The sequence below is a fragment of the Anolis sagrei genome, chromosome 4 (assembly GCF_037176765.1).
Source record: "Anolis sagrei isolate rAnoSag1 chromosome 4, rAnoSag1.mat, whole genome shotgun sequence".
Classification (NCBI taxonomy): Eukaryota; Metazoa; Chordata; class Lepidosauria; order Squamata; family Dactyloidae; genus Anolis; species Anolis sagrei.
The window spans coordinates 113,936,237-113,958,174 of record NC_090024.1 but is presented as its reverse complement, the minus strand read 5'-3'; the positions used below and the strand labels follow the sequence as shown (position 1 = coordinate 113,958,174).

General features: G+C 38.4%; 1 protein-coding gene across 2 annotated transcripts in view; it reads right to left on the bottom strand.

Moving 5' to 3' along the window:
- The window catches only part of KCNT2 (potassium sodium-activated channel subfamily T member 2), a 349,979-nt gene that overhangs the window by 49,208 nt on the left and 278,833 nt on the right, over positions 1-21,938 (bottom strand). The window contains exons 17-22 of one of the 2 annotated variants that reach the window (XM_067467600.1): positions 21,608-21,837; positions 19,121-19,337; positions 17,083-17,188; positions 13,634-13,806; positions 10,780-10,851; positions 3,462-3,596 (exon numbers count right to left, since the gene is read on the bottom strand). In XM_067467600.1, coding sequence (XP_067323701.1) covers positions 3,462-3,596; positions 10,780-10,851; positions 13,634-13,806; positions 17,083-17,188; positions 19,121-19,337; positions 21,608-21,837 — 933 coding nt within the window. The remainder of the gene's footprint in view (positions 1-3,461; positions 3,597-10,779; positions 10,852-13,633; positions 13,807-17,082; positions 17,189-19,120; positions 19,338-21,607; positions 21,838-21,938) is intronic. The other variant, XM_067467601.1, reaches the window with a different exon arrangement.

Here is a 21,938-nt window from a genome sequence, read left to right as displayed (position 1 = left end):
CTCATATTGACTCAGTTTCCCGGGGGTATTTTATTTAAGAAGGAATACTTGTAAATATGCACAATAATCAATTTTTTAAATGTTGTAGCATCAGTAAGGGTGTCAAACAATGCCAAGAACTGCTGTGGTGACAAATGACAGAAAAGTTAAGGGTGACCATCCACCAAGGCTGACCTGGGTTTGGCCTGGCTGAACAATTCGGAGTCTGCTTTTCATGTTCATCTATTTCACAAAATCAAAATATTTTACATACAACTGTTCATCCAATTCCTTAAATTTGTTTGACTAAACATATTTTTCTGTGATAATTCTTTTATTTCTTCCAAAAAATGAATAAAATGTTTATTAATTTTTTTTAATGCTCTTGTGTTTGTGTTAATACAGATCATAAGAGTTCTAATATTAAAGACATAGGAAAAGCCTGCCATCTAGTGAGTGTGTGCCGTAACTAAAGCCCAGCTAACTACAATGTGTTCATAACAAGTTATAATAACGATTGTGTGTCCCTGCATGGCAAACTGTTGGCCTTGATGGCCCTTGTGGTCTCTTCCAACTATGATTCCATGATTCTATAATCAGGTCCATAAAGGATTTTGTGGAAAGTGTGCACATATTTTGCTATCTACAGCAATATAACTTTTGTATGCAGAACACTAACACTCCTATTTAAAATGATCTGCCACATCAAGGGTGGTAAGGCCTTTCCCTCAGATCCCTAGGTGGTTTTTGTAATAAGAAGTGTGACTCAATGGTGAGTGATGCCACTTTGGCAAAATAGACACCAACACTCAGATCTGAAATTCAAAGATTACTGGGGCCTGAAAACAAAATGAAGTTGTTTAATTTCGGTATATATCAGCTACATAACCCTACACCTGATAAAATAGAAATGAGCCCTCCTCTAACATGACTCTATCTAAAATATGAACCAGTACAATATTAAGGCCTGCAATGACTAACTACCTGCTTGATGGACTGTAATTAAAAAATGCTAATAAGAACTGAAGAGTAACGCTGATAAGAAGTGAGACAGTGATAACAGAAATGTTTACAATGTTAAGAAGGAAATCAACACAAGCCTTGTGTTTGTCAACACCAATCACGAAGAATCAACATCTGGCCAGGAAACTGAGATGGAGCCAGGAGCCAAGAGCCTAGAAGGCATGATCATCAAGTTTGCAGACGACACCAAATTGCGACGGATAGCCAATACTCCAGAGGACAAGAGCAGAATTCAAAATGATCTTGACAGATTAGAGAGATGGGCCAAAACTAACAAAATGAAGTTCAACAGGGACAAATGTAAGATACTCCACTTTGGCAGGAAAATGAAATGCAAAGATACAAAATGGGGGAGGCCTGGCTCGAGAGCAGTACATGTGAAAAAGATCTTGGAGTCCTCGTGGACAACAAGTTAAACATGAGCCAACAATGTGATGTGGCGGCAAAAAAAGCCAATGGAGTTTGGCCTGCATCAATAGGAACATAGTGTCTAGATCTAGGGAAGTAATGCTACCCCTCTATTCTGCTTTGGTTAGACCACACCTGGAATATTGTGTCCAATTCTGGGCACCACAATTTTGAGATACTGACAAGCTGGAATGCGTCCAGAGGAGGGCGACTAAAATGATTAAGGATCTGGAGAACAAGCCCTATGAGGAGTGGCTTAAGGAGCTGGGCATGTTTAGCCTGAAGAAGAGAAGGCTGAGAGGAGATATGATACCATGTATAAATATGTGAGAGGAAGCCACAGGGAGGAGAGAGCAAGCTTGTTTTCTGCTTCCCTGGAGACTAGGATGCGAAACAATGGCTTCAAACTACAAGAAAAGAGATTCCATCTGAACATAAGGAAGAACTTCCTGACTGTGAGAGCCGTTCAGCAGTGGAACTCTCTGCCCCGGAGTGTGGTGGAGGCTCCTTCTTTGGAAGCTTTTAAACAGAGGCTGGATGGCCATCTGTCAAGGGTGATTTGAATGCAATATTCCTGCTTCTTGGCAGGGGGTTGGACTGGATGGCCCATAAGGTGTCTTCCAAATCTTTGATTCTATGATTCTATGATTCTATGTCTATCATTAATTCACAACTTTGGGACTACATCAGTGGAATATTCCTATAAAAACTCAGTCTAATAATGCTCAAAGTGTGGCAGACCTGAGGAGTCTTTTCCACCCGCCATGCTCTGCTCCATGGGAAGGAGAGAGATAGAGTACCATGGAGTGGCAGATTTATAAGGGAGCAGTCTGGTCACTTTGGGCTTCTTTCTCAAGGGAAGAGGAAGATGTGTGCTTTTGGAATCTTAGATTTTGTGCAGGGAGTCAGGTTCTGCTGTATAGAAAACAGAAATCTGGTCCTTGGCATTGCACTTAGGGAAGAAGTTTTGGCATTTTAAAATTATGGAAGTTTTTGAACTGTATGTTGACAGGCTGCAGGAAAGTAGGGTCTGACCTAACCGGTGCTTCTCCAAGGAGGGAGAAAATGATATGGTAATATTTGAATGCCTGAGGATGAATGCGTATACATGTGGCGTGAATGCTGAGTGAAAATGTAATTCCCCTTTGTCTGTTTGTTAGTCCAGTGTACTATAAGTTGTTGTACATCCAATGTAGTTGCAAATACTCCATATGTCTGTATGTCCAATGCCATTCTTTGTCTAAATATTTTTCTGTAATCTGATATACCCTCTCACACTGGAAATTGCAATGCAAAGAAGCTATGCTTTAATGTTATTGAAAAGTCATTCATGACACTTAAAGTGGAGACGAAGCAGTATACGATGAGCAAATCAGCGCGTCTGATGATGTAGTATGTCTAGCTATGAGGACACAGACAAATGCTTCTCCTATCCTTCACATACCCACCAGACAATGAATGTCCACAGAGGAGGGAATTGTCACAATGAATTTGATCATTGCAGAAGATGGAAGAGAATATTAGCTTTCACAATGGTCAAAACAAAATATGGTATTCCGCAAAAAAGTGAAGACCTGGCTGTTTGAGCAGGCGTTCGAAAAATTAGTGCAACGATTGGTTAATGAACACTGGAATGGAACAATGGATGACGAATCTGGAACATGTTTTTGATGATGAGACGACAGTGAATGGGTATTGTAGTAACTGTTTATTAATTGTGTAATGTGTTAGGTTGTTAACTGTTTTTATACTGTAGCACTGAATTTTTGCTGTTCGTATTTGTTGTGAACCGCTGTGAGTCGCCTTCGGGCTGAGAACAGCAGTATATAAGTAAGGTAAATAAATAATAATAAATAATAAATATGCAGATATATGCTGGATTTTTGCTTTTGTATATTGCTAACAGATATCAGCTATTAAGTAGGTTGTTTCTTTTAGAGAGGTATTTTAAACAATGTCATAGATCACTGATTTTGCCACTATAGCAAGAATCTATGCAATACAGCATAGTAAAAAAACACAGAGAACAGAGAAGTTGCACTACTACATACCTGAAGAGGGTTTGTACATTTACAATAGTCTTAGCATCTGCCATGTAGTCTTCTTCAGCACTCATAGTACTTTCTTTGTCCACTACGACCATGTTGGCAGCAAAGGTCACACCACATCTTAGCAAATCATCTAGGCTTTTGTAAAGAGGACAAAAAGTTAAGTGATGCCAAAAAAATATGTAATTCCTTATTAACCATGTAATGATGTTTCACATGATTATAAAATACAACACTTAGGAATGTAGAACCCTTGAGGTGAATTTATAAGTTTACAGTTTTCAACTGGTTTTCAAAATGGCTACCATGTACCTAGTTATCATGAACTTTACAAACGCATGATAACACAAATATCAGTCTGTTTCTATCTTAACAATGATGAATAAGAGTCAATCGCAGGAATGCACATTCTGTCCCAAAAAGCTCATGTACTTCCACCTCAGAAATAATAATCCATTTATTAATAAATTAACAAACAGTGTAAATGTTTACTGTATTCCTATTGAATTTGGTAGGAATGACCCTTAGACCAGAGGTCCTCAACTTTTTAAACAGAGGGCCAGGTCACAGTCCCTCAAACTATTGGAGGGCCACATTATAATTTGAAAAAAATGAATTCCTATGCGCATTGCACATATCTTAACATTTTACATGATCGTTTTTAATGTGTAAAAATTGGCAGTGCCTCATCCATGAAGCATAGAGTACTGAAATGCAGAGATATAAAGTAAATACCTCTATTAATGGAAGGATTTTAGGTCAGTCCACACACTATTTTCTCCCACTCACTTATGTTTAAAAATGTTTATTTTTAGTATCTTTTTCTTTGTATCAGAGTCATGATTTTATGATGGCGTAGATACTTTCCACACAATAGTGTAAGACTGATGTTATAACATATCTATATGCATTATAATTTTGTAAGTGTATTGTCGAAGGTTTTCATGGCCGGAATAACTGGTTGTTGTAGGTTTTTCAGGCGCATGGCCATGATCTAGAAGCATTCTCTCCTGACATTTTGCCTGCATCTGTGGCAAGCATCCTCAGAGGTAGTGAGGTCCTCACTACCTCTGAGGATGCTTGCCATAGATGCAGGTGAAATGTCAGGAGAAAATATGCCTCTAGAACATGGCCATATAGCTCGGAAAAACCTACAACAACCCAGTGATTACAGCCATGAAAGACTTCGACAATTCTTGGCATTTTTTCTAGCCCTTTTTCGACCTGCACCCAAGCTTTGCCCACCCTTCAGGGATAGGAAACTGGGGCTCAAAAAATAGAATAGTGTAGAATATAATGTAATAAAATAATAAAATAAAAATATAATAATAATATAATAAATAAAAATGAAAATAAGATAAGATATAAAAACAGGTGAGGTTTGTTGGAAACTAGGAAAATTGGATTTATATATCTGTGGAAGGTCCAGGGTGGGAGAAAGAACTTAGTCCAGCAAATGCTAATCAAAGTGGCCAATTGAAACATTCACGCTTAGCTCCAACAGACAAGTGTTCTTTCTCCCACCCTGGACATTCCACAGATATATAAACCCAATTTTCCTAGTTTCCAACAAGCCTCCAAACCTCTGAGGATGCTTGCCATAGATGCAGGTGAAACATCAGGAAAGAATGCTTCTAGAACATGGCCATACAGCCCAAAAAACCTACAACAACCCAATTTTGGAATTTGTCACATAGAAATGTTTTGTATCTCTTGAAAAATCTTGAAAAAAATGGACTAAAAATAAAGTCTTCTTTAAATGGGATATTCTAGAATGCAAATCAAAATATGTTCCAGAATGTGCATGGATTCTTCAGACATCAAATCCATAAAACGGCACTGGCATATTTACAATTAGGTTATTTGCTATAGTGATGTATGGCTGGAACAATAAAGATTTACTGATAATTAGGTGAGAAGCTTACTGGGCAGATAACAAAAGTTGTTCCTACTTCAAATTCAAATGTAATTAGGTTACTGTGTAAACACAGTTATCTGTTATACAAACAATTAAGTGACAACATTAGACAGGCAGGCTTAATACTATTGGAACAGATGAACATTACAAAGCCAACTTTCCCCCTTTTTCATCCCTACCCTATCTAAACAATCATTGCATTCTTTTAGGGTCTACAGGTTTATTCGTTTTTAATTACAGGAAAGGAGAAGCAACAGAAAAGGCGGTCTGTCTTGAAATTAATTCATTGATAAATTATACCATAAGACAATGACATCCTGGGAGCCAAGCAGCTGAATCAACTAGTAGAATGGCCTATGGAGTGGATCATGGAAGGAATTTATAATTTTAAGTTCATGCTAGAGACAAAGATACTTCCCCTGAGCTGAGTCTTTGCCAAATCCTATTCCAGTTAGACCAGGATTGACAAAAGAAGTAAGAAAAACAGTGTACATGTGGCTATTGGTAAGACAGCATGAGACTTTTATCTGTACTACTTGCTGTTAGGACACTTGCCACTAGCATGGAATGTTGGAATAGACTATATATATATATATATATATATATATATATATATATATAAGTAAAGGTAAAGGTAAAGGTAAAGGTAGTCCCCTGACACTAAGTCCAGTCATGTCTGACTCTGGGGTGTGGTGCTCATCTCCATTTCTAAGCCGAAGAGCCAGCGTTGTCTGTAGACACCTCCAAGGTCATGTGGCCAGCATGACTGCATGGAGCGCCGTTACTTTCCCGCCGGAGCGGTACCTATTGATCTACTCACATTTGCATGTTTTCGAACTGCTAGGTTGGCAGAAGCTAGGACTGACAGCGGAAGCTCACGCCGCTCCCCGGAATCGAACCTGCGACCTTTCAATCAACAAGCTCAGCAGCTCAGTGCTTTAACCCACTGCACCACTGGGGGCTCCTATATATATATATATACACACACACACACACACACACACATGCACATGCTATTTATGGAACTGTTCAAGAATTATTCTAGATCAATTCAATCTCTAAGGGCCATTCCAGACAGACCCAAAACCCATAATGCATTCTGGAATAACTTGAGGTGTCCAGACAATGCCTTAGGTTAACCTGAGTCACATCCAAACAGTCCCTTAAATGAGTAAACTGGGATTTCCCAATGTACTCCATTTTTAAAAAAAGTAACACCTTAAAAGTTCTGGATCTGTAAGGTCTTCCGTGATCCTGAGGGCCAATCCCCATTACTATCCAGGTTCTTCAGGCTCTAAGAGCCTAAAGGAATGGGATGTCACCTCCCTCCCCCCGCTTCCCCTCTAAACTTACCAGAAGGACCTGTCTGTGTCAGAGAAAGCTCCAGATGTGTCAAAATGTCTCATCAAGAGTTTTCTCCAAGGGGAAGAAAGCTGTATGGCCGAAATATCAAAAGGAATCGGGATTTAACATTTTGGTTTCTTTTTTTATTAATCCTGTCTTAAAGGGCCCTAAATCTATCAGCTATTGCCACTTTCCCAGTTCTCTATTAACCCAACACATCTATATATGTATGTGAACTTTGGGAGTGAATGGTATGTACCAGAGTTAGTCACAGTTAGGTTTATCTTTGTAGAGTTATTGGGCAGGATAGTTGTAGGCAATATATTGTATTATGTGTTTTATTTTTATACTACTGAAATTATTTTTATGAATTCCTGAGACTTGTGCGCCAAGTGCGACCGTACCTTGAGAAGGCGGATCTGGCCAGAGTGGTCCATGCCTTGGTCACCTCCAGATTGGACTACTGCAATGCGCTCTACGTGGGGCTGCCCTTGAAGAAGGCTCGGAAGTTCCAACTGGTCCAACGAACAGCAGCCAGGATGCTAACTGGGGCCCCTTACAGAGAGAGGTCAACCCTCCTGTTCAAGGAGCTCCACTGGCTGCCGTTTATATTCCGAGCCCAATTTAAGGTGCAGGTGCTTACCTACAAAGCCCTGAACGATTTGGGACCAGCCTACCTGCGTGACCGCATTTCTATCTACGAACCCACATGTTCACTTCGGTCATCTGGAGAGGCCCTGCTTGTGATCCCACCTGCGTCACAAGCGTGCTTGGTGGGGACGTGGAACAGGGCCTTTTCCGTGGTGGCCCCCCGACTCTGGAACACCCTCTCCAAAGATCTTAGACAGGCCCCTACATTGGCAGTCTTCAGAAAGAACTTGAAGACCTGGCTTTTCCGATGTGCCTTCCCAGATTAGGAAATCTCCACTACCAAGTCCCATAAGCACTTTACTATAACCAATGATTGCTGCACATCGCACATCGCACTTGCCCTAGAAGCCTCATATACACCTCCTGTCACATCAGCACTTTTAATCTTGTACCCATTACTCTGGCCCGGCCCAGTTTTATTGTGTTTTAGTGTATTGTTTATTGCTTGTTGTTCATTTTGCTTTATTCTGTTTTTAATTGTTTGATTTGCTTAGATTGTATTGTTATCTTGTGTGTTGAGGCCTCGGCCTATGTAAGCTGCATCGAGTCCTCCGGGAGATGCTAGCGGGGTACAAATAAAGTTTAATAATAATAATAATAATAATAATAATAATAATAATTCCGTTGTGTTATATTTTAATTATGTTGAACTTGGGCTTGTCCCTATGTAAGCTGCCCTGAGTTCCTTTGAAGAGATGGAGGTGGGGCACACAAATAAAGCTATTATTATTATTAGGTAATGTAGGAAACATCCTACTAGTTTGGTGAGAAGACACTAGTTATGTAGGATGGGGACCTCACTCTTACAGAGCAGATCCATATGCTATTAGACTTGAAGGATTACATGGGCAATAAAGATGGAGCTCACTCTAATGCTTTATGGACCCCTTTTCTTTTTACATTTGAACTCTCTTTTGACAGCTTCAATGAATTAAACAACTTTAGAAGGGCATCCATTATGAGCTCTTTCATAGTCATTTGGTGGGTGCCTGGGCAGCACCATCTGCTAAACAGTTAAAATGACAAAGATGTCACAATTGTATTCATTTTAATGGTGTGTATTCATATCTGCACATATGCCAGTGAAGGAGCTGGTGAAATGAGGTCAAAAAAGAGAAAACATATTGACATGATTTTGTCTAAATAAATATGAGTTGGATTCAGGATTTGCCTTTCATGAACAGAAGGGCTCTATTTGTAGAAGGCCCCTCTGCCTGACATTTAGGGACTCCTTATACATTATACATCACTCTATTCTGCAGTGTTCCCAGACACTTTGCATAATGTTTTCAGGAAGTCAGCGGGGCCACGGAAATATTTTTCTTCAAACTCACATTAATCTGGATGCAACACACACACACACACACACACACAATAAAAATAAAAAGATTGGATCCTCTAACATTAACTAGGGAGATATCAGACCCAGAAGAGGAGATGTGATTCTGTATTGTCGAAGGCTGTCATGGCCGGAATCACTGGGTTGTTGTAGGTTTTTTCGGGCTATATGGCCATGGTCTAGAGTCATTCTCTCCTGACGTTTCTAATCACTCTCAACAAAAGTTTGCTCTAGGTAATGTCAGGCCATTATATGCTAATCAAGGTGGTCAGTTGAAACATTCACACCTAGCTCCAGCAGACAAGATTCCTTTGTCTCAGCCTGGTCATTCCACAGATATATAAACCCTTTTTCCTAGTTCCAACAGACCTCACTACCTCTGAGGATGCTTGCCATAGATGTAGGCAAAATGTAGGAGAGAATGCCTCTAGACCATGGCCATACAGCCTGCAAAAACCTACAACAACCCAATATAACTTTTGCATGCAGAACACTAACACTCCTATTTAAAATGATCTGTCACATCAAGGATTGTAAGGCCTTTCCCTCAGATCCCTAAGTGGTTTTTGTAATAAGAAGTGTGACTCAATGGTGAGTGATGCCATTTTGGCAAAATAGATACCAACACTAAGTTCTGAAATTCAAAGATCACTGGGACCTGAAAACAAAATGCAGGCGAAATGTCAGGAGAGAATGCCTCTAGACCATGGCCATTTAGCCTGAAAAAACCTACAACAACCCAGATGTGATTCTATTTCATCAAATCTTGTATCATCCACATCTCAAAGCTTATGACTAGTTTATTTCTGTTCTGGGACAGCCGCACCAGGAGCTCCAGCTTATCTTGCTATTTGTTGATTGCTGCATGCATTTTAAAGTTCTATGCCTTTGCAGTTAGATGGCTTTCCTTAGTTTGCATTTATTGGATCTATGACCTGTCAATTATCGTTAAGTTCCCTGGTCCCGCCCCCTTTTTGGGTTTTGGAGGGAATAGGAGCCATTTTGGACCTGTCCACACAGAGAAGCCTTTCATACAGGACATAAAACAAGGAGCTCCTGTAGAAAGCTTCGTCTTTTACAGCTTTGCCGGGGAAATACAGCCCCATAGGTTGGCCAGAGAGATACAGTCTCAGCACAGCTCTTTTGCTGAGGATTTTACAGCCTTACAGCTCCTTTGCTGAGGGAATCCGGTCCCACAGCACTTCAGCCAGCCATCACTGAAACCTGAACACCTTCTTTTCCCCTGGAAGTCTACAAAGCTCTGCTTGGTAAGGGTCACTAGCGGAAGCCAGAAGCAGTTGGTACCGGGTGTAGGGGCTCCACGCCAACAGAGGCAAAGACAGACTGCCCAGATTAGAGGTTAAGGATTTCCCCATTAGTTAAAATACAGTTATGAAGATAGTGCCTGTCCCCTGTGGACAAGATTGAGAGAGCCAATAGACTATTAAGAAAGCGTTGAAGTGCCTGTTTGATTTCAATAATAAAGAACTTTGTTGAACCTTTAAGCAATCTAAAGACTCTGTTTAAGGAAATTCAAAGGCCTTTAATCTGAGGCAGCCCCGGCGTCCCATTGGGCACACAGAATTTATGTCCAGTCTACAGTCTTATGTACAGGCCCAGCGTGCGACAGCACAACTTCTCTTTAGCTACCTTCCATGCAGATGCCAATCCCACTCCATATTTAAAATTGATTTGCCCAACCCTTCATTTGTTAGTGATTAAATGATCCTCTTTTAAGTCTTGCATGAATAAAACGTACAGACTTTAAAATAATGTCCTGCTTGGATGTGACTTGTGCCTACTTCTGATTGTTTTTTACTGGCTTTGTTCCAAATAATATAATCTTTTTACATCTCAGAGGTAATAATGAAAAACAAGTTCATTATTATTATTACTAAATTCACAAAGCTGAAGGGTTCAGAAAGGTAAATAACAAATATGCATGCAAAGATGTCACCTTTTAAATATGGCATCACACACATGCACATTGGCATTACACACATGTACACAAAGCACTGCACTGCACACCACACTACAATACTTAGTGTTCCAAGGATTGTTTTACCTACTTGTCAATGGAGCCCACCATGTAGTAAACCATTGGAAACCAACAGATTGCATCCAGAAAATGCATATCTGGCCTAAGCAGCAGATGAATCACAAAGTGAAAGATAACATCACAAATGGGGTGTGGCACTTGGCAAGTATTCAATGCTAAATCAATTTAAAAACCATCTTAAACCACTTTGGAAATACAAGTGCATTCTGAGACAACATATAAATGGTTCATACATTCCTTTACAGTGATTCATTCCGTTATAAGTAGTGAAAACATTTGATTTGTCCTAGTCATACATAGAGCAGATCCAACAAAATTCATGTGAGCTCAATGAGTCATGATTAGTGTAAGCCCATGGATTTTTAGTGGGTCTATATAATCATGATTAAGTATGGATCCAATTATCTGTGATTTTATTCATTTATTAAATTAATGCACATAAGAACATTTTAAACAACAGTATCTAAATCAGAAGCATTACAACACAGAAATACAGAATATCCCTGTGCTGTTGGTGACATTTCACTGATTAATATGGACACTCTTTTATGCACACTTTATGGAATCCACTTTTCTCTGTCATAATCCAGCATTATGGAGAACTGTAGATTAATAGTGTACTGATGAAGTAATTTTGGAGTGTAACATTTTATCATATAGTTCACACTTCCCTGGGGTTTACTGAAGTAGTAAATCTACCATGAAGTTTTCAAAGCTCATAATATAAATGGTCTCATGTACAATTACTTGGATATAAATCCTCTTGAAAGTAATAAAGCTTGAGCATATCTAAATCTTGTTTAGCACTCTTATTGTATTAAGTCAGTTTTATCTTCTACTATAAGTTTCTTACAACCAAAATTCATGTTCAGAAAACAAATTTGCTATATTTGGTGATAATCACAAATCTTAAGTTTTTGTCACATTAATTTTTTGTGCAGTGAGGACATAAATCCCTTCCATTATAGCAAGGGAGAAGACACATGGCCACAGAGGAAATATATAAAGTGTACTAAAAATGCTCTGGCAGAAGATCTGTTTTAAAAATTATATCCCTAAAATAAATTAGACTATAATTCACTGCAAGCACTAGAGGGCGCTCTGGATTTAGAATCGAATTATGCCCATGAAATATGGAAAGCTGAAGTTAAAACAATATTTCAAAATCATTTCATATATCATGATGTAATAAGAAATTCAATGTGAAAATTTGATAAATGTGAATTTAATATGATGTGTGGGAATGAATGGAGGAATGGAAGGATGTATGGATGGAGTTAATAATTTTGGAAACACCAGTATAATATTAAGGCCTGCAATGACTAACTACCTGCTTGCTGCTTTGTGATTAAAACCTGTTAATGAGATCTGAAGAGTAAACTCTGATAAGAACGGGACAGTGATTGCAACCTTCCTTATATTAAGAAGGAAGTCAACATAAGCCTTGTGTTTGTCAATACCAATCAAGAAGATCAACACAGAGATGGATCCAGGATGGAAGACGTATATCATTAATTTACAACTTTTGGACTACATCAACAGAATATTGCTATAAAAGACTCAGTCTAATAATGCTCAAATCGTGGCAGACACTGTTCCACCCGCCATGCTCTGCTCCATGGAAGGAGAGAGATGGTATATTAGGAGAGTGGAAGATCTGCACGGGAGCAGTCTGGTCACTTTGGGGCTTCTTTCTCAAGGGAAGAGGAAGAAGTGTGCTTTTGGAGTCTTGGATTTTGTGCAGGGAGTCAGGTTCTGCTGCATAGAAAACAGAGATCTGGTCCTTGGCATTGTTCTTAGAGAAAGAAGTTTTGGTATCTCAGCGTTTTGAAGTTTTGGCATTATGGAAGTTATGGAACTATGAGTTGGCAGGCTGCAGGAAAGCAGGGTCTGGCCTTACAGGTGCTTCTCCAAGGAGGGAGAAAAGGATATGGTAATACTTGGATGCATGTGGATGAATGCTTATACATGTGGGTGAATATTGACTGAAAATGTAATTTCCCTTTGTTTGTTTGTTAACCAATGTAATTGTAAATCCAATGTAGTTGCATAGAATCTGTATGTCTGTATGTCCAATGTCATTTTTTGTCTTAATGTTTTCTGTAATCTGATATACCTTCTCACACTGGAAATTGCAATAAGAAGAACCTATGCTTCAAAATCATTGAAAAGTCGTTCATGACAATGATCCCTAGACAGAAGGATCCAGAAAATCATAGTCAGCTGTTAGTGAAAGTCGATGCTACAGAGCTACACAAATAAGAAGTGAAACCATGCCGGTTAAGCATTGCTTTTCTAATCACCATTCATTTTGTATTCCTTTTTGAAAATCTTGAAAGCTACTCTTTGTTATAATGTCAATAGGAATACATCAAAGGAATTAAATTAGATTCAGGAGAAGAGTTCCACTGAGTTTTTAGCAGTAGAAATATAAATAATCGATGCAATTGTGTCAAACATGTAGCTTACTTTTCTAAGTAAAAAAGGAAAGCAAAATGAAAACCTTCTATTTGAATCTGTGGATGTAGCCAGAGACAGGATGGATCAGGCATGATTTTTCAAGTTGCAATATAACATCTTGCAGTTTCCAATAATGTAAATTAATGCTAATGATCTTCATATATGTACCACTATAACAATGAGCTTCACTTTTCCTATTTTCTCCAAGAAAATAGTAGTTGAATTTTTCCTTTGGGGCATGATGTTCTTATTTCCCAAACTATCTAATGCCACAATGCTTCCAATTTAAAATCACTAATTTAATGAACTGGTTCACCACAACATGCCATATTCTGAGAGTGAATTCTGAATCTGTGTGACACAGCAGTAAGCATTTCAAACAAACAAACAAACAACCCACTTACGGGTTATCCAGTAGCAAGACTATAGGATTGAGCTCTTTCTTTGGTCTGTAATATGCCCTGAGAGGAACAATAAAGTTGTAGAGTCCATTCCCAGCAGTCTCGGCAGCAACAATAATGATTTTGTTTTTGAATCCATAAGCTTTGGCATCTTCATAGTAATTATGCTGGCATCCCTAAAACCAGTAAATAAAACAAGGCACAGTGTTTTCTATTCAGAGAAGAGACTCATATAAGACTCAATATAGTATCAACTAGCTGGTTACCGTTATGAGAATACACTTCTTATACACAAACATTATATGCTGCAGGAATTATATGCATGTTCCATATATATCTTTATTGCATGTTCCATATATATCTTTAAGCTCCTACTCCTCAGGAGTAGGAGCTTAAAAAAGAAAAACAGATACACGGCTTATTTTTCCATTGTTTTACATAAAAAGAGTAGGAACAATCCATTAAGGAAAGTCAGAGAAGAAATAGAAAGAGATAAAAAATGAAAAAAGAAAAAAAGAAAAGAAAAAAAGAAGGAAAAGAAAGAAAAAAAATAAAGAAAAGGAGGAAAAAAAGAAAATAAAAGCAAGAGTAAACTTCCAGGTCTCCCCAAGTTGAAAATCTTCACACTTAATAATGATCTGGTTATTATTATTTTTTTATCTCCAGTTTCTTATTGATATTTCCTTTGAGTTTCTTTTATAATTCACTAATATAGATCTCTTTATTTTCCTTTTTAATGAAATCTAAAAAAATTGTCCAGTCCGTTTTTTGGTCACCTCCATTGTTTTGTGTGATTCTTTGAGTAAGTCTATCCATTGTTCCATTGTGGGTATTATATGCATGTTGACTAGCAGAACAAAATAAGACTGAGAGGCTGGATCACATCATTAAATCTATCAGAGATACAGGATAGTTTTTCGTATCCTGGACACAAATGCAAAGTTTTCTAGGAGATGTCAATACAGAAAATAACATTCAACGAAGGTGGGAATGCACTATTCTTCTTTGCATAAAGCAGCAAAATGCTTTTGGACAGTATTTTTTTCTTAGCTATATGCAAACATTCTAACTAATGAAAATAACTATTATGCCTCATTGGCAACTAATGAAAACAGCTCTGAAGCTTCTCTAAAGAATCTATTGCTCCCAACAGTATGATTTTGAAGTGAAAGCTCCTCTTGCGTAAAATTCTGTGGCAACATTTCAGTTGCCTCCTTCAGAAAAACAAGAATAACAAATAATTTCTGGGAATGGCTACAATACATCCGCGACTATATTTAAGCCCAGGTAGCTACAAATTGGCCTTCCTCTGTCGGTGATCCAGAAGCTCAAGTTGGTACAAAATGCAGCTGCTCGGCTTCTTGCAGGAATTCTGATGAGATGCCACATAACACCAATCTTACTACAGCTGCATTGGTTACCAATTGAGCACCGGATCACTTTCAAAGTGATGGTACTCATCTTTAAGGCCTTGCATCTACTGGGGCCGATGTACCTGAGGGACCGCCTCACCCCCTACCAACCCCAGAGATCCCTCTGTTCTGAAGACCAAGATTTATTGGAAATTCCCAGAGTCACGACCTTGAGTCTAACAGCAACCAGACGCAGAGCCTTTACAGCAGTGGCACCGTCACTCTAGAATACTCTGCCACCTGAAGCCCGTGCCTTGCGGGACCTATCAGCTTTCCGCAGGGCATGTAAGACATATCTGTTTCGACAGGCCTTTGACCTCTAACACCGTTGTTTTTAAATTGTTTTTAAATTGTTTTAAATTGTTTTTAAATTGTGTTAGATTTTAGCCTGTTCTTGTAAGCCGTTCCGAGCCCCAGGGGAGTGGTGGCATATAAGTTTGAATAATAAATAAATAAATAAATAAATAAATACCACAACTTGTCTCAATATTTGGGATGCAATTGTTCATCAAATTTCTTATTGGATGTATTGTTGTATGGTTAAAGCTTCTGGAATGAGCTTTGTGTATTCCAAGTAGACTGAAACATAGTCCTAACCTTTTTTATACTGGTTTTAAACCACTTCATTGGCTGTGTTGCAATAGCAAATTCCCAGATTAGTTTAGTGTTTACACCTTATTTTATTTTTTCTGGTTATTTAATATTTAAGGTTTATTTTACTTAAGTGATATTTGTCTTTACTGTTCTAATGTAGCACAAATCCTATGTAAAATCATACTATGTATTTTTGATATTAATATTGAAATCTGATATATATATATATATATACACACACACACATACGAGGGGTATTTTTTAAGCAAGGTCCGTTTTGTTGTAGACACTAGTAGTTCGAGCGCATACCGCAATGAGCATGTGCGTCGTGTACCGGCATGCCTCGGGAACAACTATGCTCAGTTTCCGCTCTGTAGCTAAACTGTATGGTTCTGTTCTGTGCTTTAAATATGTTTAAGACTATCAACTCACCCTCCGCATGTGAGGTTTGCTCAGTGATACGGTTTTTGTCAGCAAGGAACCTGCCTGCTGCAGAAATTCATCGACAGATTTGTGAAGTGTACAGCGATACTGTTATAAGTGAAAGCAAAGTGTGTAAGTGGGTATGACAATTCAAAGATGGCCGTGACAACGTCCATCATGAGGATTGCTCCGGTCACCCTTCTTTGATTACAGACGATTTGGTGGCTTTTGGTGGCGGCAAGTTTTTATGAAGAGGGTATTTTAAAATTGGTTCAGAGGGATGATAAGTGTTTGAACAAACTTGGCAACTATGTCAAAAAATAGAGTGAAGTATGTACTTTCTGAAAATAAATTTACTTTTTTGAAATAAACTTTCATTGTGTACTTATGTTCAAGCGGACCATACCCCTCGTATACACACATACTGTTGACTTATGGTGACCTATGCATTTTTAGACAAGAAATACTCAGAGACAGCTTTGCCAATCTTCCTCTGAAATAAAGACTTCAGCACCTGGTATTTTTTGGCAAACTCCCATCCATGTATTAACTAAATCCGACTGTGTTTTGAAAATATGATAGATGGCTTTAGGTATCACAATGAGTAATTTCAGCAATTTTCTTTCCACAGTGAGGAAATCTATGAAAGCTATAAAGCTTTTCAACATTATTTGCAGTTCAGGACAGATCAAAATATTGCTGTAATTAGGAATTTCTTCTGCATAAAAACATACATGGTTTATTTACATGAAAAATACGTCTCTGCATATCAAACAACATGATGAAAAATGTTTTAATACTGAAATGACAATCTATTTGCAGAAAAGGCTGTTTTCTGTGCAAAATAACCACAGTTTTTGCAGAAAATAAATCCAAAACTGCGAAGATTCTGGTAAGTATGAAATTTTCATAATCTAGATTTCTGAACACCCAAAATTTGTCAAAAAATTATATTCTTTCCATCCTTCCATGTGCCAAACCTACAATGAGAAACAGCAGTGCAGGAATCAACAACAATTTTACCTTATCTAGCCTTAGACAGCAGAAGGGCACTTTTTCATGAAGCAAATGGCAGAAGGTGGGAGAGCTTCCTATATAAGGGGAGTAAGGAGGATAGCCTTTCAAATACCTAGGACAAGAAATAATTGATGTTATTGTTGCTGTGAGTTATAAATAATCCTACAAGACGTTTGAACAGGTCAAAGATTTTGCTATCACTACACTCAAATGAGTGTAATGTTAATCCAATTAAGGATATGGCTTCACAATTAAGACTTCTGATACTGGGCAACAAGGGACTGTGATTCTTTCTTAAATAAACTCATGAAATGCCTCTTTATAGTAACCTGAATTTGTCATATAGCTGCAAAAGACTGTATCTTCTCTGGTCACATTGCTCTCTTTGATCTATTTGTCTCTTCATCACATCTGTTGATTCCATCTTTCTTGGATTCTTGGAGAAGAAATAATCAAGTATTTGACCTTGTTGCTATATAAATATCATCGACTTGTTCATCTAATTGACTTCTGGCACTTTGGGCGGTTAGCTTACTCTTGATAAAGACTGTACCCTTCTGCTTGGTTTGTAAAAATAATTGCTTTTTTTCATTTGAATAACAGTTACCAAAGTCTATGGCCCCATCTACACTGCCCAATAATGCAGTTTCAAACTTCATTATATGAGTCTACACTGACTCATATTACACTCCCCCTGAAGGCGCAGGTTCACAGCTTGGGAGTGATCCTGGACTCATCACTGAGCCTGGAACCCCAGGTCTCGGAGGTGGTCAGGGGAGCTTTTGCACAATTAAAACTTGTGCGCCAGCTGCGCCCGTACCTTGGGAAGTCTGACTTTGCCACGGTGGTCCACGCTCTGGTTACATCCCGTTTAGATTACTGCAAGGCTCTCTACATGGGGTTGCCTCTGAAGACTGCCCGGAAGCTCCAACTAGTCCAACGAGCGGCAGCCAGATTACTAACAGGAGCGGGGTACAGGGAGCATACTACTCCTCTGTTGCACCAGCTCCACTGGCTGCCAATTAGCTTCTGAGCACAATTCAAAGTGCTGGTGTTAACCTATAAATCCCTAAACGGCTCTGGCCCACTTACCTATGAACTATCAAGATTGTTAAGATCGTCTGGAGGGGCCCTGCTCTTGGTCCCACCATCCTTGCAAGTGTGCCTGGTGGGGACAAGGGACAGGGCCTTCTCAGTGGTGGCTCCTCACTTCTGGAACTTCCTCCCACTGGAGATTAGAACTGCCCCTTCTCTCCTGACTTTTAGAAAACAGGTGAAAACCTTGCTCTGGAAACTGGCATTTGATGAGTGAGTCGATAACTCGTGGCTATATGGATGGATGGTGATGAACAACGATTTTATTGGGACGAGTTGGCCATTGTAATTATATGATTGTATTTTTGGTATTTTAATGTGTTAGTGTATTACAGAATGTGATGTTTTTAAATGATTGTTTGTGATACTATTGTTGGAAACCGGCCTGAATCTCTCCACGGAGGTGGGAAGACCGGTACACAAAAGTTCTAAATAAATAATAAAATAAATAAAATATAATATAGTTTCCAATTGCATTATAGAGCAGTGTAGAATGTTTTTGGTGGGTGCAACAAGTTTCATAATGCCAAACATGCTCATACAATTGTAGCTTTTTAAATTACATGTATTGTATAGCGTATACTGCTTTACAAAGAAAGTTTTGGAAGTTATTTATAAGAAGAATGAATACAACAATATTCTGGAGCTATTCATATTTTAGCAATAGTACGATGATACTCTGGGTGCCAGAGAACAGCTCAATATATCATTATACTCCTTTTTCCTGAAAGTAATTTTCCAAACTCTAGATCAAAGCAGGATTTTCTTCGTTTTTCCTTTTCAGTTACATTTTTTTCTTGATTAAAGCACTTTAGCACCTGAGAAGCTCGTAGAGATGCAAGTATTAATGAGGTGCTTCTAATGAGTTCCATCACAATTCAATGAATTTCCTTATTCCCATTCTATGCCTTTTTAAACATGCAAAACTTGGTATTTGAACTGTACGTACTCTAAACCATTTGAAACTTCTTCATCTGAAGGAGTTGTTTCATCTTCTGACTGGTCACTTAAGAGGTCACAGGTATGAAGAGCTGTAGAATCAGCAAGCTCCAACACAGGTGCTATGCTTGGCCTTCTGCCCCCTTTGCCTGCTTCTGAAGGAAGGGTTAAAGTAGCTGCACTTGGAGATCTGCATCCCGTATCTTGCAAGTCTATAGCCACTGTACCTGTGGAGAAAAGCAGAGACAACCCCGAAGCTTTAAGTAACAATGGAGGGAAAAATATCAACGTGTTTGGTTTAATCAAGAGGAATAGGGACAAAAAAAATTGCAGCCACTTATGGTAGCAGGCTACGAACAGAATTGTGTTTTTACGCTAAAATAGGTGAGTGGGGAACTGAATCCTCTTTCAACTGAGCTTAGCTCTTTGAAAATCGCGAGAAAATCCCTTTTGAATTTTGTCAGACTAGTCAAAGTTAAGTCTTCACTTAGCACATCAGGAATAAAGCAGGAAAAGGGTTGTTTATATTCTCTTGAGGAATACCATTTCTCTGCCTTGGCAGCTGAACAAATACTTCTTGGCAGTTGGGTAAATACTAGTCTTGATTTCAAATCCAAATAATACATACATTAGCCAGAATGCAATAGTCTGAATGTATCTCGTTCATATAGGTTGCAGAAGTTGCTCTTATGGTGGCTGCCTCACTGGATCCAGCCTTAATATGGAATTGAAATGGCAGGAGAAAGGCTGCTTTATGAAAAAATTACAGATCTTATTAAGTCCACATCTTCTGAGGCCACCACCATAGGCATCACTACCACAGACGCCATACCCACTCTCCTTGTCCCCTTTACACTACAAGTCCCAACTCTCACCTCCTCCATCCACCTTGGAGGCCCCTGCATTTTTGTGTGTGGTATAGATGTGTAAATTAGAGGTGTGCACTTTTTTCATTTGCCTCATAATTCATTTGCCTCATAATTGTACTTACAACACAATATCTGATACATGGGTGTAGCCTGTGCCAAAAATTTAAGAATCAAAACTTACCCCATACTTTTCTGTTTATGTAAATCTCAGAAGGCTCTCAAAGTCAGTATCCTTTTCAGCACAAGGAAGCAAAGCAAAGCCAAAAAGGCTGTCTTAGTGCCTTGCCTTCTTTTTTCTCTAAATTGAGTCTCAGCATTGGGAGTGGGAAAAGGAGAGAGCAGTGTTTGCTGGGAACAGCACAGAACTCTGGGAAATGTAGTTTAGGAAGGGAGGAGATCTATGCCAGAGAAATCTAAAGGCCCTGGCCTAAACTACATTTCCCAGAATGCATCAGCATCAGAAAGCAACAATCAGAGTAGTGGAGAGAGAGATTTATCCCTCCCTAACAGCTGCCAGAGAGAGCTGAATATGAAAAGAGCCCCTAAAGTTTCCCCAATTATAGTAATTTATACACAATTACTGTAATGAAATAGTAATGAAATGTCATTACTCTTGTTATTGTAATGAATCTTTCACTAACTATTAGGCCTGGGTAACAACGGAAAAATTTGTTTCTAAAATCGATTCGTTTTTTGGGGGTTTTTGCGTTTCGTTATTTAAAATAATTACAAATTTTTCCTTTTAAAAAGTTCGATATTTACGAAATTTCGTAAATGTGAAAAAAATTACAAAACATTAACGAATCGATTTCCGAAACAATAACGAATCGATTCGTTAATGGCGGACGCAACCGCGAAATATGCTAAAAAACCTCCAAAAACTTCTGAAGCTTCCCTCTCCCTCTGTTGTTGACTGTTGGTGTGATATTATAATTTTTTTCACTAATTAAACAAAAAACAACCATAAAACTTGCCCCAGACATGCGGAAATAATAACGAAACGACCTCAAAACAATAACGAAATGAATACAATAATGGAATACGAAGCATTTACAAAACTATTTAAAAATTCGTTTTTTAAAAAAATTGCTCCAGAATGGTTCGTTATCGTTTTGTAGTTAAAAAAATTAACGAATTATTAACGAATTACGAATTAACGAAACGAAACCGCCCAGCCCTACTAACTATACTTTACAAACACTTTAGAAATAAAATGCCAGTGCCCCCCAGTTTTGTAATAACTTTTGAACCATTTTAAAATGGATCACACATCCCTAGTAGAAATATTAGAGGTGTGCATGACTCAAAAGACCTGCTTCATTTGTCTTAACAAAAATGAACTTTCATTCTTAAGTGTTTTGAAAAAATGTAAGGGTTCTGTGTCAGAACTATTACTGAGTTCCGTAAACATCATAGTTTTTCATGATGTTATTTGCCCTCCCTCCCTCACTCACTTTTAGGGATATCATGATGAAACTTGCTACAATTGTAGCACACATTTACAACTCTATGCCCCCCAAGTTTCAGAACATTTCATTCATACATTGGTTTTTAGGATTTTGTTTTTGTTGTAATTCATGATCAACACAGCAATGACTGACTGACTGAGTGGTCTTTCTTTTTCTTACCCATACTAGCAATTATGCTGTGCACTGGCAATCGAGAAGGGCCATGGTAAAATGATCTAGATAAGTGATTTTTCCGGTGCTGTTCTTGTTTCTTGAAAGCTGAATTTTCTTCTTTTGTGATGTTGATATAAAAACATATGTCCGAGGCACTCATAATATAGCGAGGACCTGGGTTCAGCAAAATGTTTTTGTTGTCTTCTCTTCTAACACCAATTAAACAGACACCAAACCTTAATTTTAAAACAGAAAAAATAACATGAGGTTAGCAAGAATTAAGCAAAATATAGGATATTACAATATTTGTATAGTCACTTCTGAGAGTATATCATGT